Source organism: Patella vulgata, chromosome 5 (genome assembly GCF_932274485.2).
Source record: "Patella vulgata chromosome 5, xgPatVulg1.2, whole genome shotgun sequence".
Classification (NCBI taxonomy): domain Eukaryota; kingdom Metazoa; phylum Mollusca; class Gastropoda; family Patellidae; genus Patella; species Patella vulgata.
Window position 1 is genome coordinate 79,358,096 of NC_065883.2, and position 16,845 is coordinate 79,374,940.

General features: G+C 39.0%; 1 protein-coding gene across 11 annotated transcripts in view; it reads left to right on the forward strand.

Annotated features, from left to right (window-relative positions):
• The window catches only part of LOC126822673 (multiple epidermal growth factor-like domains protein 6), a 114,679-nt gene extending 111,955 nt beyond the window's left edge, over positions 1–2,724 (forward strand). For 9 of the 11 annotated variants that reach the window (XM_056101123.1, XM_056101121.1, XM_056101116.1 and 6 more), the window contains 3 exons: positions 448–660; positions 1,416–1,646; positions 2,294–2,724. In XM_056101123.1, the coding sequence (XP_055957098.1) occupies positions 448–660; positions 1,416–1,646; positions 2,294–2,301 (452 nt within the window). In that variant the 3' untranslated portion in view covers positions 2,302–2,724. The remainder of the gene's footprint in view (positions 1–447; positions 661–1,415; positions 1,647–2,293) is intronic. The other 2 variants (XM_056101126.1, XM_056101122.1) reach the window with 2 other exon arrangements.
• The last annotated feature ends 14,121 nt before the right edge of the window (positions 2,725–16,845 follow it).

Genomic DNA, 16,845 nt, shown 5'->3' on the forward strand with positions numbered 1-16,845 from the left:
AAGCTATTATAATAGCTACAAGCTGTTTTTTTACAGTGTATAGTTACATGTTTACAACAATAATACTACTAGTAAACACTCTACCCACAACAACATTCAAGCTGACAAATATCTGTTAATTGTCAACTGTCTAACAAAAGACATGATGTAAACAATAAGCCGCCACTTTAGGGGGAATACCCAAGCGTAGTGGTTTCGGTGGGTCGAATTCTTTTGGAAACCATCTTCAAACCGAGGTCCGAGAGAATCTGCCATATATTTTACCCTACTCTATTACCAGAAAATGCCTTAAGGCGGCCATCTTGAATATTTTTAATTTCCTTAAGGGTGCCAGGGTGACATCATCCGGATTCTGCATCTACACATACCGAAGATATATAATTCACCAATAAACATTTGGTGGTCTATATTTCCATTGAATACCATGAATGTTTTCATATTTTTCAGGCTCCTTGAATGTGGCTCTGAATAAACCAACAAGGCAAAGTTCAACGCATGGTGGTGGCGTTTCATCTAGAGCTGTGGATGGTAATACGAATCAGGATTGGTCTGGGGGAAGTTGTACACACACTAACAGAGGAGCAAGCGAATGGTTGTGTGTCGATCTAAAACAGACTTTTGATATCAGTAATATGAAGATATTCAACATGGCAAGCTGTTGTACGTAAGACTATAACTAAACGGAACTGTTACATTTAAAATAGTAAATACAACAGATCATAGTAAATACAACAGATCATAGTAAATACAATATAAAACCAGAAACTGGTGTTGTGTAGAGCTAGTTCTGTATAAAGATAAAACAGACAATCTTTTATGTGCACGCCAATGTGTACACGGAGCCCCGAGTTTTCGTAACATCCGAACGACCAGACATCTGTCCTTGTCAGGCCCTCCGTCCTGCACCACTGACAAGGGGAAACCTGCTCAATTAGCCACCATGGCTCCGAAAGCAGAAAGATATCCGAGGATATATATATTTACTAAGTTTTTCAGAAAAAAATAGTTTGCAATATACCTAGTTGAATCAATGTAGTTTTAAAATTATTGTTTGAGAAATTGATAAAACACAGTGTGTTGCAAATGGTATTCCATAGAACAGCATGTTTCTTATAAAAAGGATATTACGCTATAACACCTTTATCTTCCTGAATTCTGTTTTGGGTCACAAACCCATAGTTTAAATTCGACGGGGAATATTTGGAAACTTTCTATCAGATCAAACCCCTGCAATATGACAAATAAGATTTGTTAATAATATAAGCACTTTAAAACTGTATATATATTATGAATAGAGTGGATTTGTGCAAATAGTAAAAGTGGCGAGTATAGTTTCTGATTATTTCCAGATTTATCACACAGAGTTGTTTCTAACCTGACAGTTTCTAGTTACATACAATTTATATTGTTTCCAGGTACTGACGAAATGAAAGGATTTGAGATTAGATTGAGTTTTACTGGTCACTGTGATGAAGCAGGTTTTACATCAGCTACACCATGTTATCAAGACCAGGCACAAAAAGGACAATATGTATACACCATAGAGAGGTGTAATCAACCACCTGTACTATCACTATCGGCTAGATATGTTTTTGTGTCAGTACAACGTCAATATTTGCACATCTGTGAACTACAAATATTCGCAGGTAGGTCTATTACTGATTCAATATCGCGACTGAAATCGTGGTCAGTCGTTGCAATCGAGTTGATCGAAGAACATTTTTGGACAATTCAAAGGTTTTCTACGATCAACACGATTAATTGTAAATAGTGATTATAGCATAGCAGCAGATCATGTTTTGTTGATTAAGAAGTAGAATGATATGAAAATTAACAGATAGTTTCCGATGATTTCAACGCTTGATAGTTACTTCCAATAAATGTGTATATCAAAACTTTCACAGTCAGTACTAGCTTGTGACAGAAACATTGTCAGATATTGCTCCACCTGTGATATCAAAACTATCAACAATTCAATCAGTGAATATTGTTAGTAGAGTTATCTACCTTTCCTTACGAATTGTCACGATTCTAATAATGCGTGAAATATGACATTTATTTCCACTGACCATGTTTAACCTGGTGTCTGGGTTGTTATGTGGTTGATTATCCAGTAGAATTTCGTCAAACGTGGACAACTGATCCAGTTCCTTCATACGTCGAAGACTAGGATGTTCCTGGTGTCCGAGACTATGTTGGGATAGGCGAATCAAAACTCGAACAGTACCGAAAATTATTGTTTCGTATTTGTTCCTAGTTTTTATATTAAATATTACTTCTGTTTGGTTTTCAGGTCCTTGAAATTAACCTGAGCATGCCATTACCCAGAAACCAGGGAGGTTATAAGAAAATCAACAATGGTGAAAAAAGAAGGAAAAATAAACAGGTTTATTTTGAAAATACATGTTTCTGTATTTCAAATAAATATTTTATACAACTGTAAAATTATATACGCTTTATAGATATCTTATATACATGTAAAGTAGAATTTATGTCCTAATTGAAGACTTTACTACTGGTGGGTATAAAATAGAAATTGGTTATGAAAATATCCCATTCCCATGCTTTTGTTAAATTTTTGCTGGTTTTTGTTCTTGCAATTAATCAATATGCTTATATTTTAATACTATTACAATTATGTGCACTTATTGTATATTACATGTTGGATTTTTACACTTTGATATCATAAAGTAAAATGCTTATCTGAATAAAACTTTAACACAATTCGACTTGTTTATTTTATTTCCTGTTTGTTTTGTTCTGGTTGTTGTCAATCAAATTATATAAAACGTGATTTACATCAACCACGAAATGCACATTTTATTCAACTGAAAGCAGGCGCTTGTCCATGGGGCGGAGCTTATACAGGAGTGAGCCAGGATTTATACATTTTATTCATATGGTTTGTAAATCAAACTTGTCAACGTCAAAATATATTACACTACCTTAAACACTGGATAAGAGATAGCGAAATGGGGCTTAACGTCCACTCGTAACAATCTAAATCATTTTGGGACTGACATATTCAATTTCAATTAGATAATTCGCTTGTGCGTAGGGGTCTTTAGCAGTGGAGGGAACGGTAGGAACCGGAGAAAACCTACGACTCTACTCCTTGTCAGTACAACCAGAGAATTGAAACCACGACACTTGACTCAATGACAGACCTTGTGGTCCAACGCGCACGCGTGAACCATTCGGCCACTTAACTCCCTTAAACACGTGATCAATGATATAAAATATACTAAACTACCTTACACACGTGATCAATGATATAAAATATACCACACTGTCTTAAACACGTGATCAATGATATATAATATACTACACTGTCTTAAACACGTGATCAATGATATATAATATAATACACTGACTTAAACACGTGATCAATGATATAAAATATACCACACTGACTTAAACACGTGATCAATGATATATAATATAATACACTGTCTTAAACACGTGATCAATGATATATAATATACTACACTGTCTTAAACACGTGATCAATGATATATAATATACTACACTGTCTTAAACACGTGATCAATGATATATAATATACCACACTGACTTAAACACGTGATCAATGATACATAATATAATACACTGACTTAAACACGTGATCAATGATATAAAATATACTACACTGTCTTAAACACGTGATCAATGATATATAATATACCGCACTGTCTTAAACACGTGATCAATGATATATAATATAATATACTGACTTAAACACGGGACCGATATATAAATGAATCTGTTCAGCTCCAAGTTGCGATTTGGTTACCCAATCTGTAGTACCCTATCAATGTAGTTGGATAGGGGCGTGTACCCAGGGAGAACAATTGTAATCATAGAAGCCCATAGCAGGAAGCACACTATCTCCCTGTGTATGTGTGAATAGACGGGGCTATGCCTTAAAATGAAGATCAACATTAATTAGTAGCACTGTAAGTGGATGTGATTTTAGCGTTTATGTGCTGCAGTTGTGTTGTTTTGTGATTGGGAAGGTCTGTATTTGGTGGGGTCTGGGCCGGGGTCGGGTCGGGGTCTGAATTGTTGGTAAATTTAATAATGTTCAAATAAAATGATGATCATCTAATAGATTAATTTCTAGCACTACACAGCTCCGAAAACAAGACTTTTTACAGCGTACAGGTGCACAGCACTTGTCAACGTGAATTTGGCACGTTATTCGGGATTCGGGATTCGCCAATAACGAATAACGAGCCAGCACGTTATTTGGGATTCGCCACTAAAATAGAACGACCTACGTTGCATCCGACCATTTCCTCTCTACCGCCGACAGTAGGGGTAAGTGAACGTTGGGTGACCGACTAACAAGGAGACGACCGTTTGTCGAGTGACTAGTGTGTTGGCTGGTTTGTTGACATGCACGGGGCAGTCCTCTCCTGAACTCAAATGTTGTATTGCTGAATCCCGAATAACGTGCTGGCTCGGTATTCGTGATCGCGAATCCCGAATAACGAGCCATCACGTTATTCGGGATTCGGGATTCGCCACTAAAACTGAACGACCTACGTTGCATCCGACCATTTCCTCTCCGGGGTGGTGGGGGGGGGCGAATGTTCAAGCACGTGCGCGCTGTATCATTAAGCCTGTCATTGAGTCAACTTGCGTGGTTTCTAATCCCCGGTTGTACGTGGCAAGGAGTAGGATCACCTGTCCCACCTCCTCCGGTTTCCACCCACTGCTAAAGACCCTACGAGCAAGTGAATTATTGAAATAAAAGTAATAGTATATGTTAGTCTCGAAATGTTCTAGTTTGTGTCGAGTCGACGTTAAACCTCATTTTTCTCTCTCTCTCTCTCTCTAGGGGTAAGTGAACGTTGAGTGACCGACTAACAAGGAGACAACCGTTTGTTGAGCGAATAGGGTGTTGGCTGGTTTGTTGGCGTGCACGGGGCAGTCATCTCCAGCAATCACCTGTTGTATTGCTGAATCCCGAATCCCGAATCCCGTGCTGGCTCGTTATTCGGGATTCGCCAATAACGAATAACGAATAACGAGCCAGCACGTTATTCGGGATTCGTGATTCGCCACTAAAACAGAACGACCTACGTTGCATCCGACCATTTCCTCTTTACCCCCGACCGTAGAGGTAAGTGAACTTTGGGTGACCGACTAACAAGGAGACGACCGTTTGTCGAGCGAATAGGGTGTTGGCTGGTTTGTTGACGTGCACGGGGCAGTCCTCTCCTGAACTCACCTGTTGTATTGCCGAATCCCGAATAACGTGCTGGCTCGTTATTCGTGATTCGCCAATAACGAATAACGAATAACGAGCCAGCACGTTATTCGGGATTCGGGATTCGTGATTCGCCACTAAAACTGAACGACCTACGTTTCATCCGACCATTTCCTCTCTACTTCCGTGGGGGGGGGGGGCGAATGTTCAAGCACGTGCGCGCTGTATCATTAAGCCTGTCATTGAGTCAATTTGCGTGGTTTCGAATCCCCGGTTGTACTTTGAAATAAAATTAAAACTATATGTTAGTCTCGAAATGACCTAGTTTGTGTCGAGTGGAAGCTGCTCGATGATAGAAGGCGTAACCAAAGCCCACCTTAACTGCAGCGGGGCCCTGGGGCCCCTAACGCGACGAAAATATTATTTCATAGCCTTTTGAGTGGCACTCATGCGTAGCAAACAATTATACGGTTTGAATTACAAGAAAATTTACATAATGTCAGTTCCGAATGGTATACAATGCGCGGGAATGACATATAATGGTGGGGGTCTGTTATAACAAGTGAAATCGCCGCTAGAAGCCTAGACCGGTCATCGAGTTGAACTTCACAGAGAAGGTTGAGGGATAGCTCAGTCTCGGGGATAGCTAGATCGATTACCGTGAAACTTTCATCTGGGATTTGAATTTGTTCTCTTTTTGCCATGATCCACGGGGCCCCCTAAACCGCGGGACCCTAGGTATGTGCCCCTCAGGCCCATGCCTAAGCTGGGCCTTGGAGATAACTTAAAGCTACATCTAGATATACAACGTATATACACGTGTATAATTGAAATGAAGTGTGATTTACAGCGGATTTTTCTGTTAGTTACCTATATATTATGTAGCCAAAGACAATTGTAACTATAGCCAATTAACACCACAGTGTTAATATGTAAATATGTATTGATTGTAGTATAGTGTCCATCTCTATACAAGGGCATTATTTCTGAAGAACTTTCAGGTGAGCTAAAATTGTAAAAAATATTAAAATTTGAATGTTATTTAACCGGTGTTGTAATCAGTTTGTGTCGGCGCACCTTTATCTTTACCGCGAAACAAAATAATGCAGTTTTGCGGCTGTGCTAACATTTTTGGATAATGTATTTAGGTATATATTTATATACGTGTGTAATTGAAATGAAATGAAATGGGATTTAACGTTCATAATTTGGAACATAAATTTGCTTCCATTACAGCAGTGTTAAGTGGGATTAGGTGTAAGCAAACGAAACACTGCGAGTGGTATGTGAGAACTACTGAACTTATTGTTTTATAAACCCTATATTGACGATCTTACTCATGACGTCAACTGGTAGACTATCGCTATTCAGGAGACGGACACTGTCAAAGCGACCGCATTGTTTCTAATAAGTCTTTATTGTAAATCCTATTTTTCTTGAGTTATCGTTTTAAATATCTGAGTGAAACTTGTACTTGTACCCGGGACTGTACATATCAGTAGACGTTTACAACAGGCCCCCAGATCCATTCGATTGATTTGATATTTCTTGTTTATTTCTTGCTATTTCTATGTAGTTTGTCTTGTCAGAAGGTTTATCTTGTGGGATTTGATTTGCTTGTAGCGTGGTTGTTGTTTAGTATCGCTGAATCTGGTTGCAATAAGGTAAGGTAAGGGCAACATAAAAAGAGACCACGTTATTGTTATTTGGACAATGGGATTATGATGAGACTGACTGGCATTTCCTTGCTTATTTGATCTAACTATTTTCTAGATCACTTTTACAGAATGACAGCACATAGCAACACTTCCCTATACTCGGGCTAGAAACCTCACCGGATTCGACCATTATCAACCATATCGGTATTTGTTGTTAGTGTATTTATGATGGAGCCGTGCCTACCCACCCACCCAGTGTGCCTTTGCATTTTTAGTGAATTTATGAAGGAGCCCTGCCTACTCACCAATCATGCCTCTGTATCTGTAGTGTATTTATGAGGGAGCCACCCAGCACACCTCTGTACATAAATGTTTAAATATAAATTACAATTCCAGGTAACATCTTATAACCAGTACATCCAGGATATTTTCCCCTGCAATACAGGTAGTATAGCGCATGACATACCAAAGTTACAAAATCGAGTTGTTTCCCTTTTCCTGAAGTAGAAAATAATACATGATATGGTCAATGAATATGAAATGGCAAAATTAAATGCTCAGTTCGCTGGCCAGGACGGGGGTTATTTTACAGTGCTCAGTGATGTACCTAGATACAATTGTATTATATGTATATCAAGATGTACTAGCGCCATATAAATGTACATATTATTATTATTATTAAAGTAATAATTCCAACTGCAAAGTGTTTTCTTACGTGCACAAACGGGAACCACGCGGGAATATCCCCAGGAAATATTTCGAGTAATAACGGGGACGAACCCGAGACCCCCAGATTAGCGAGTCTCCGGCTTGAAGTATAGAAAAATACAAAGTTTACACAGAGAAAATAGTACTCCAACATTAGATAAATGCGAGTGAAATGAAGTTTTTAAAAATGAAGATTAATGTCCTACTGGGCTAATTACAACTATCAAGGGTTATTTTACGTGAACGCCAATGTGTACCAGGGTCCTCTGTTTTTCGGCCAATCCAAACGAGGAAAATATGATAATATTGTCTATATTGACAAGGACATACTCCCAATACATGTCGGGTAAAATATCCGGCATTACCATTTGAAAACTATAGGAGCGTTATTAAGTCCAAAGGACTGACGCTGACATTCAAACATGCGGTCCATGGTAATGAACCGCCCTATCTGTCAGAACCAAAAACTGATAGGAGAAGAGCTTGTGCTTCACCAATAGAATCAATGACATCTCCAAAAAGGATAACTGGGAAATGGATACTTTTCATATTGTTGTTCAACTGTCGGTAATCAACTGGGAATCTTAAATGACCGTTTGACTTTTTAACCATTACAACAGGCGATTGCTAATTCGCATTCGATTTTCTTAAATCAGCGTCTAATATGGCATTGATACGTTTTGATTATTCTACTTCCATATTTAAAATTGTACCCTAACTGCTGGATCATCTCCTGTTTATATGAAATGATATGGGGTTTAACGTCCTAAGAACTGGGCTAATTGAAGACGGGCCTGTTTATATGATGCATATAAGCAGACATCGTTCAAAATCCACGTAGAGTTTAGATATCTTAGCATATATTTGTGTTTCACCACGTGGTGCAAATGTAATAGCATTAACCGCCCTAACAAGACCTATACAAAATTTAGATACTTTAGTTTCATCTCCGCCTTCTACCTTTGGTCTTCGAAGGAATTATTAGTGAGCAGAAATTCGCCAATTTATCTGTTATCACCCGCCACTTCAGTCAGTTATATAGAGGGCTAACTCGTGTTTTCCTTTTGCGTTTGTCACTTCTGATTGTTGAAACATTGATTACTCATCTATCGTAGCAATGATCTCTGTGATAAAATAATATTTGGAACGTGTTTAACCAGTTCTATCACATATGTAATAATGACTGGCACCAATATTGTCCTTTAAGATGGAGCCCTACCTACACACTTAGCACGCCTCTGCTTCTGTTTTTATGCGGGGTCCTGCCTACCCACCAGGCACATTTATGATGAGGCAATGTCCTGACCAGCAATATACCCCAACCCGTTCCCAATACAAGTAGTATAGTACATACCAACGTCACATAATCGCCATAGTATAACACATGTCATACCAAAGTTACAAAAACGAGTTGTCTGCCTTTTCAGTGCAAAAAAAAGTATACTAATACCTGACACAGTCAATGAATATGGCATGGAATGGGGTTTAACGTCCCATTTTTCATCCGGACTTCACGTACCCAAAACAGTGTACTTCTGGGATAATGTCGTCCGGACAGCGACACTACGGTCTATTTTTATATCAAATTCCAACTGTCAAGGGATCTGTTACGTGTACGCCTATATAAATGCTACAGAGTTGAGAGAGATTGAGAATGAGAAATAAGGTTTAAATACAAAAATACAAATTACAGTGTAACATACCAGACCGCAAAAGTCTACACAGAGAAAACAGTACCGCAATATCCGAATAATTATTTGCTCAATTTACCATTTATTAGATAAATGGGACAATTAAATGAATTTTTTAAAAATGAAGATTAATTTCCTTTTATTTGCATCGACTGGGCTAATTACAAATATCAAGGGTTCTTTTACGTGAACGCCAATGTGTACCAGAGACCTCGGTTTTTCGGCCGATACAAACGAGGTAAATTACATGTCGGGTAAAATCTCTGGCATTACCATTTGAGAGAGAGAGAGAGATGGGGTTTAACGTCCACTCGACACAAACTAGGTCATTTCGGGACTAACATATGGTTTAATTTTATTTCAATAATTCGCTTGCGCGTAGGGGTCTTTAGCAGTGGGAGGAAACCGGAGGACCCGGAGAAAACCCACGAGGATGGACAGGCGACCCTACTCCTTGTCACGTACAACCGGGGATTCGAAACCACGCCAGTCGACTCAATGACAAACTTTATGATACAGCGGGCGCATGATAATCATTCAGCCATCCACCCCCCCCCCCATTACCATTTGAAAATTGAGGTAGCGTTATTAAGTCCAAAGGGCTGGCACCGACATTTAAACATACTGTCCATGGCAATAAACCGTCCTATCTGTCAGAACACACTTGCACAATCAAAAACTGATAAGAGAAGAGCGTGTGCTTCAGCAATAGAATCAATGACATCTCTAAAACAAATAATTGGAGAAATGGGTACTTTTCGTTACGTTGTTCAACTGCCTGTAATAAACTGCGAATCTAAAATCAACGTTTGACTTTTTAACCATTACAACAGGCGAACGCATTGATTTGTTTTGAATATTCTACTTTCATCTTTAAAAGGGCACCATAACTGGCGGGGCATCTCCTGTTTATAATATGCTTATACACAAACGTCGTTAGCAATCTTATCATATCTTTGTGGTTCACCACGTGGTTCTAAAATGTAATAGCATTACCTCCCCTAACAAGGCCTATATAAATGCTGGATACTTTAATTTCATCTCCGCCAAACATCTTTACCGATACTTTATTCATCCTCATTTGCCAAATTTACGGTTATTTGTTCTCTTTAATGAAATCAACACCTAAGATAAGAGGCTGTAAGGAATTTGTGTTTATACATACTTTTAGCCACCAGGTAACTTGGGTAGTCCTATCTGATAGCGAACATAATTATACCGTGGTTATTAATATCCCACTCTAATATAAGGTTGTCATGAATAGGGAATATGTGATGTGATTATTGATGAGTTGGTATTTCTGTCCAACCGAGTATTTGTAAGAGTGGGACTGGTTTCTTGTATATTTTCTATCATCATACCATTTCCTTATTAGTTCTTTATTTTGATAATTCTTTTAGATACATTAATTATTACATCCTCGCTCGAATGGTGGTATAATTAAGTAAGTTTCTATTAATCTGCATAATGTATTAGATCGATATTATCCACAAATAATTTTGTATTCAGACTTCTTTTGAACATTTTGTTTCATTGGACACATTCATTTCAAGTTGCACTATTAATATTATAATCATTTTGAGAAACTGCTTTGAGTTAGCCCAGGTCAAAACAATTTCAAAATGAAAACAAACTATGCACTAAGTTTACGTTACCTTTCCATTGGATTTATATGAAATTGTATTGTAAAGAAGCATTTTTGATTATTGTCAATCATTATACGTGATCTGATAGCCCAGATAAGCAACAACCCAATGTTCTAATAATGGAGAATATCAGAAAAAATTACAGAAAAGATTGTGTTGTGTGGATAGATTTGATGAGTATTATTAATATATTTGTGGATACCATTATTGAAGAAGATTATGCTAGACAATTATCTGGGGGAATACGTATTGGTGAGTCTAAATACAGATGTTATATCCTCTCATCTCCCAATGTTATTAAATCTGTTTTCAACGTACTCTCACATATAAATCATTACAATCTAATTGATAATTAGAAGTCAGACTTAAGTATTTCTTAACTAACCCTATTAAAAAAATGTCCATGAAGATTGTTCCTTTAACAGTCAAGTATTGTTTGACTGAGTGCATTTTCTTAATAAAAAAACATAATAACATGAATAGAAGTCGTAAATTGTCTGCTATAACACCTCGGTGGAAGCGGACGTTAAATAAAGCTATTTCACATACACACACACACACAGGTCGGAACACCAAGAGCACTATGATCAGACTGCTCTATGGGTGAACAATTGAGTCACAAGTAAATATAAAAGTGTCTATTACATTATGGAGGTCAGGGGTCTCGATAGAATATTATCCGCTCGGTGCTACTAGAAATAGCGTCATACTAAAATATAACTCTTGATTCATTTAAGAGCGATTAAAAGATAAAGATGTATGTTAAATGGCAATTATTTTAATATTGCACATAAATTATTTTAATATTGTACATAAATTGTACATAAATTATTTTAATATTGTACATAAATTATTTTAATATTTTATGACAACAAAAATATATCTAAATATAACCCGTATGATGTTCACAAATCACTGGACATGCACAATACCTTACGGTGATTTCCTCGTGACTAAAATATAGAAAATTAAAACCAAAGCTTTACTATGTAAATATGTATAAATTGTAGAATTGTTTCCGTGTTCTTTATAGAAGGGCATTATTTATAAATAGCTCCAAGACGAGCGAAAAGTACTTTCAAAATGTTATTAAACCATTTGTGAAATACGTTTGGGTCCTCGTACACTTTATCTTTCCACATTGACTAAATAAATTGTTTTAAAAAATGAGAAAATGTAGAATTTTATTGGTAGGTGTGTTGGGTGTACATTTAAATATGTGTCTATTTACAAATAAGGGCCCATTTACAATGTTACAATCCCATCGATGGTTGTGTAATCTATCACTTAGAAGATTACACGTTTCTCCGATGTAAATGTTGAGGAATACATTACAATTCACGGCATTACAAGTCATTTATTCGGTGCGTTAGCCTATTACATTACACTATATTGAAACACTGAAACCTGTTCTCGTTTATTTCCGTCGTCCCGTTCATTCACATTGAGCTAAATATAGGCTATTATCATAGGATATGAATGGTGGTAGCTATAACCGTGACATATACCGTGGGAATACAACTGCGATTGGTCGGGTGGCGTTTACTTCACATAGCGAGAGAGAAATGAGGTCACTTCGGGAGAAGAGCCGCGGGGTTGGACAATGATGTCTAGTAAATACCTAACACGGTCCATTCGATTCTGTTCGCTAAGAAGACCAAGAACAATTTAGATATGGCCAAACTTCTTGGCTCAGGGCAGGCTATTTTATTGATAAACAAATACTCAGCTGTTTTAGGAGACATATCACGTGCTAATGCTAGGATAAAAGTATAAATGGGACCATAAATGATTGCAAACCCCGAACGTTTAAAAATCGAAACCGAAATCCGAGAAAATTGGTAGCAGCCATAATCAGGCGATGACCAGCAGCTTTGACTGGTTCCATGACCGGCGGCGAGCTGCATCTATCTGTGGGGTATGTATAAGGGAGTCCTGTCTACCTGCCCATCCAGATTTTCCGGCGTGGTTCCCACTTGTCAGTGATGACAAGGAAAGCTGTCTAGTCGTTCGGATGGGACGAAAATCCGAGGTCCCGTGTACACATTGGCATGCACGTAAAAGGTTACTTGGCAGTTGGAATTCTATATAAGAGTAGGCCATAGTGTCGCTGCGTGGGCAAAATTTCCCTTATAGCATACTGTATGACGTATGCCCGTCTTCATTAGCCCAGTCGGAGCAGAACGGTAGGACGTTAAACCCATTTCATTTCATTTCACTTCTAAATCCGATGTCTTGTAGTTTTTTAACTTGACGGATATGTTGTATAACCGTAACTGTCAATTAATTCATGTATGTTAAGAATTAAACAACGATTGTGAGAAATGTTATTTCTCAATGTTGTATTACCATGACGCATTAACTATTATATTATAACTTTCTGGCATTGTGCCAGCATAAACAACAATGTGAAAAATGTTATTTCTCAGGCGAACGGAAGTAGATAGCGACTCGACAAAAGGAGTTGTGATGGTTGTTACAGCAGGCGACTGCAGACGTTAAACAACTATATATATATTTGTGACTGTCGTTTGTCTGTCTGTCTGTCTGTCTGTCTGTTCGGGGTTGGCGGCTACACGGGGTCTGCCCCGAGTCTGAAATTTGGGGTTTAGAGGTAGCTCGGACCGGGGAGTAACATAGGCCAGGTGGCGTTAGTCTACCACTTCCGGTTTCGGAGTTATGATCCCCGAGCGAAGGTGGCGGCTACACTAGGTCTTCCCCGAGTCTGAAATTTGGGGTCTATGGGTAGCTCGGACCGGGGAGTAACATAGGCCAGGTGGCGTTAGTCTACCTCTTCCGGTTTCGGCGTTATGACCCCCGAGCGAAGCCGGTCTGTTCGGGGTTGGCGGCTACACTAGGTCTGCCCCGTGTCTGAAATTTGGGGTATAGGGGTAGCTTGGACCGGGGAGTAACATAGGCCAGGTGGCGTTAGTCTACCACTTCCGGTTTCGGAGATATGACTCCCGAGCGAAGTCGGTCTGTTCGGGGTTGGCGGCTACACTAGGTCTGCCCCGAGTCTGAAATTTGCGGTATAAGGGTAGCTCGGACCGGGGAGTAACATAGGCCAGGTGGCGTTAGTCTACCACTTTGGGTTTTGGAGATATGACCCCCGAGCGAAGCCGGTCTGTTCGGGGTTGGCGGCTACACTAGGTCTGCCCCGAGTCTGAAATTTGGGGTATAGGGGTAGCTCGGACCGGGGAGTAACATAGGCCAGGTGGCGTTAGTCTACCACTTCCGGTTTCGGAGTTATGACCCCCGAGCGAAGCCGGTCTGTTCGGGGTTGGCGGCTACATCTGCCCTGAGTCTGAAATTTGGGGTATAGGGGTTGCTCGGACCGGGGAGTAACATAGGCCAGGTGGCGTTAGTCTACCACTTACGGTTTTGGAGTTATGACCCCCGAGCGAAGCCGCTCTGTTCGGGGTTGGTGGCTACACTAGGTCTGCCCCGAGTCTGAAATTTGAAACCGGAAGTGGTAGACTAACGCCACCTGGCCTATAATACTCCCCGGTCCGATTTACCCCTATACCCCAAATTTCAGACTCGGGGCAGACCTAGTGTAGCCGCCAACCCCGAACAGACCGGCGTCGCTCGGGGGTCATAACTCCGAAACCGGAAGTGGTAGACTAACGCCACCTGGCCTATGTTACTCCCCGATCCGTGTTACCCATATACCCCAAATTTCAGACTCAGGCAGACCTAGTGTAGCCGCCAACCCCGAACAGACAGACAGACAGACAGACATACAAACGACAGTCTCAAATATATATATAGATTTACATAGTAAGGCCGTGGTTTATAATTGTCTATGTTTAGTTATACATCGATAGGATGGTTCAATAGGCAGAACCTAACCCAGAGAAAAACCTCAAGGAAAACACTTGTATTACTTTCTGGGCATCATGTATGTATACACATAGTATAATTTGAGCTAGCTACACCTTGCCACAACATCACTGAGCATTGTAAGCTATCCACTTTCTGCCCTCCCCCTCCAGCGAAATGAACATTTAATTTCGCCATGTCATATTCATTGATCTTGATATGTATTTTTTTTTCTTGCAAGAGAACGGGAGACAACTCGATTTTGTAGTGTATCTTTGGTATGTATTGTGCTGTTATTGTAGAGTATATTTTCACCTGAAATAGCCTAATTGAAATTTGGTATGTACTGGTCTAGGGATAATCGACTAAGCAATATAGTAATTAAAAGTGTTTAAGGGAATAATGTTTAACCACTTTACGTAATGGTAGATCTGTTTAGAGAGAGAGGAGAGAGAGAGGGATGGGGTTTAACGTCCACTCGACACAAACTAGGTCATTTCGGGACTAACCTATGGTTCAATTTTATTTCCATAATTCGCTTGTGTGTAGGGATCTTTAGCAGTGGGGGGAATGCGGAGGACCCGGAGAAAACCCACGAGGTTGGACAGGCGACCCTACTCCTTGTCACGTACAACCGGGGAATCGAAACCACGCCAGTTGACTCGATAACAGTCTTTATGATACAGCGGCACGTGCTAACCATTCATCCATCAAGCCGCCCAGATTTGTTTATAAGTTAGTAACATGTTTCTATAGATGAAGCAACTTAACAACTCAAGGGGGGGGGGGGGGTGTTGATTCCATGATTCGACTGTAAATTTTAGCGTTTATCTTATATTGGAAATTGAATCATGCATATTTTCATTTGAGTTTGATTTTTCCTTTCAGTTTTTTTTATTTGTCTCTTGTCAGAGAAGTCTAGCATCCTGAATACGAATTTGGATCTTCTGGTTTTGGCAACTTGAAACCCTAGTACAAATCAATCCAAACCCATCCTATTACATACACTGAAATTTGGTTACTTGATTCGTGCGAAATTCGGTGAATTCGTTTTTAATGGTGTTTTGCAGTGGCTACATGGCGTTCTATTATTAGCCATAGGACATATTGTGGGTCTTTTCACTTGGTTTGTGAGGACGACTTCTGTGATTTGGTGGAATGATTGATAATTGGGAACAGGATGAAACTGTTACCGTCATTGGTAAATGAAATCGATCAGTTGGGGTGAACATACTGACTAAACTTAGGATACACTTATATTTCCAGATGGTGATTAATCCATCACAAATACGTGAATTATCTGTTCTTCTCCTTGAAGTTTATATTAGACGCTGTGAATATATTGTAGAATTAGACAATTCAGGCATTGAGTATATATCACTTGTGTGTGTTGTCAGGAGACTTTTAAACAGACACCGACGAACAATTATTATTATTGTGACCATTGTTATTCTGTTATTGTTTATGTGATTATTTTACTGATGTGTGAGTATTTTATGAAATAATATATTTGTTAAATTTATACAACTATTATGCATTTCATTATAATTAAGGGGAGATAACCGTATTTTAATATTTTGATTGATCAGGACTCAGACTAGCAATTATTTGCCCATTGACTTCAATGTTAAATGACTGTAACATCACAGGCTGTAGCTTTTTGCTCAACATTCCGTTGGTTCCAATCTTTATAGGCACAATGGGGACAACATTTGGCAATCTCCTCATCATAATTTTGTAGGGGGTTGACCGTTTAGATTTTTTGCTACACGGATTTGAAGTTGACAGGGGTGAAAATCTCACTTCCGACACAATGATTGCTCTGCAGAAAGACACTTTACACCCCCTATCCTTCCGCTGTAATATCATCAGTATTACCCAAAACTGCTATGAAATTGCAAATTTGATCCCTTTTCTCCAATTCTAGACCAAAAAGTCAACCCAAAAATGCAGGAAGAGGGGAGAAAAAAATTAAGGGAAAAATTGTCTATTTATAACTCGCACTACATTCGTCCATCATGAAATAAGGGGAAATAATTACTAGTCTTAGTCCATAATGGTCTCTTGTAGTACCTTTTGGTAATCCTATATATCATTTAGTACAG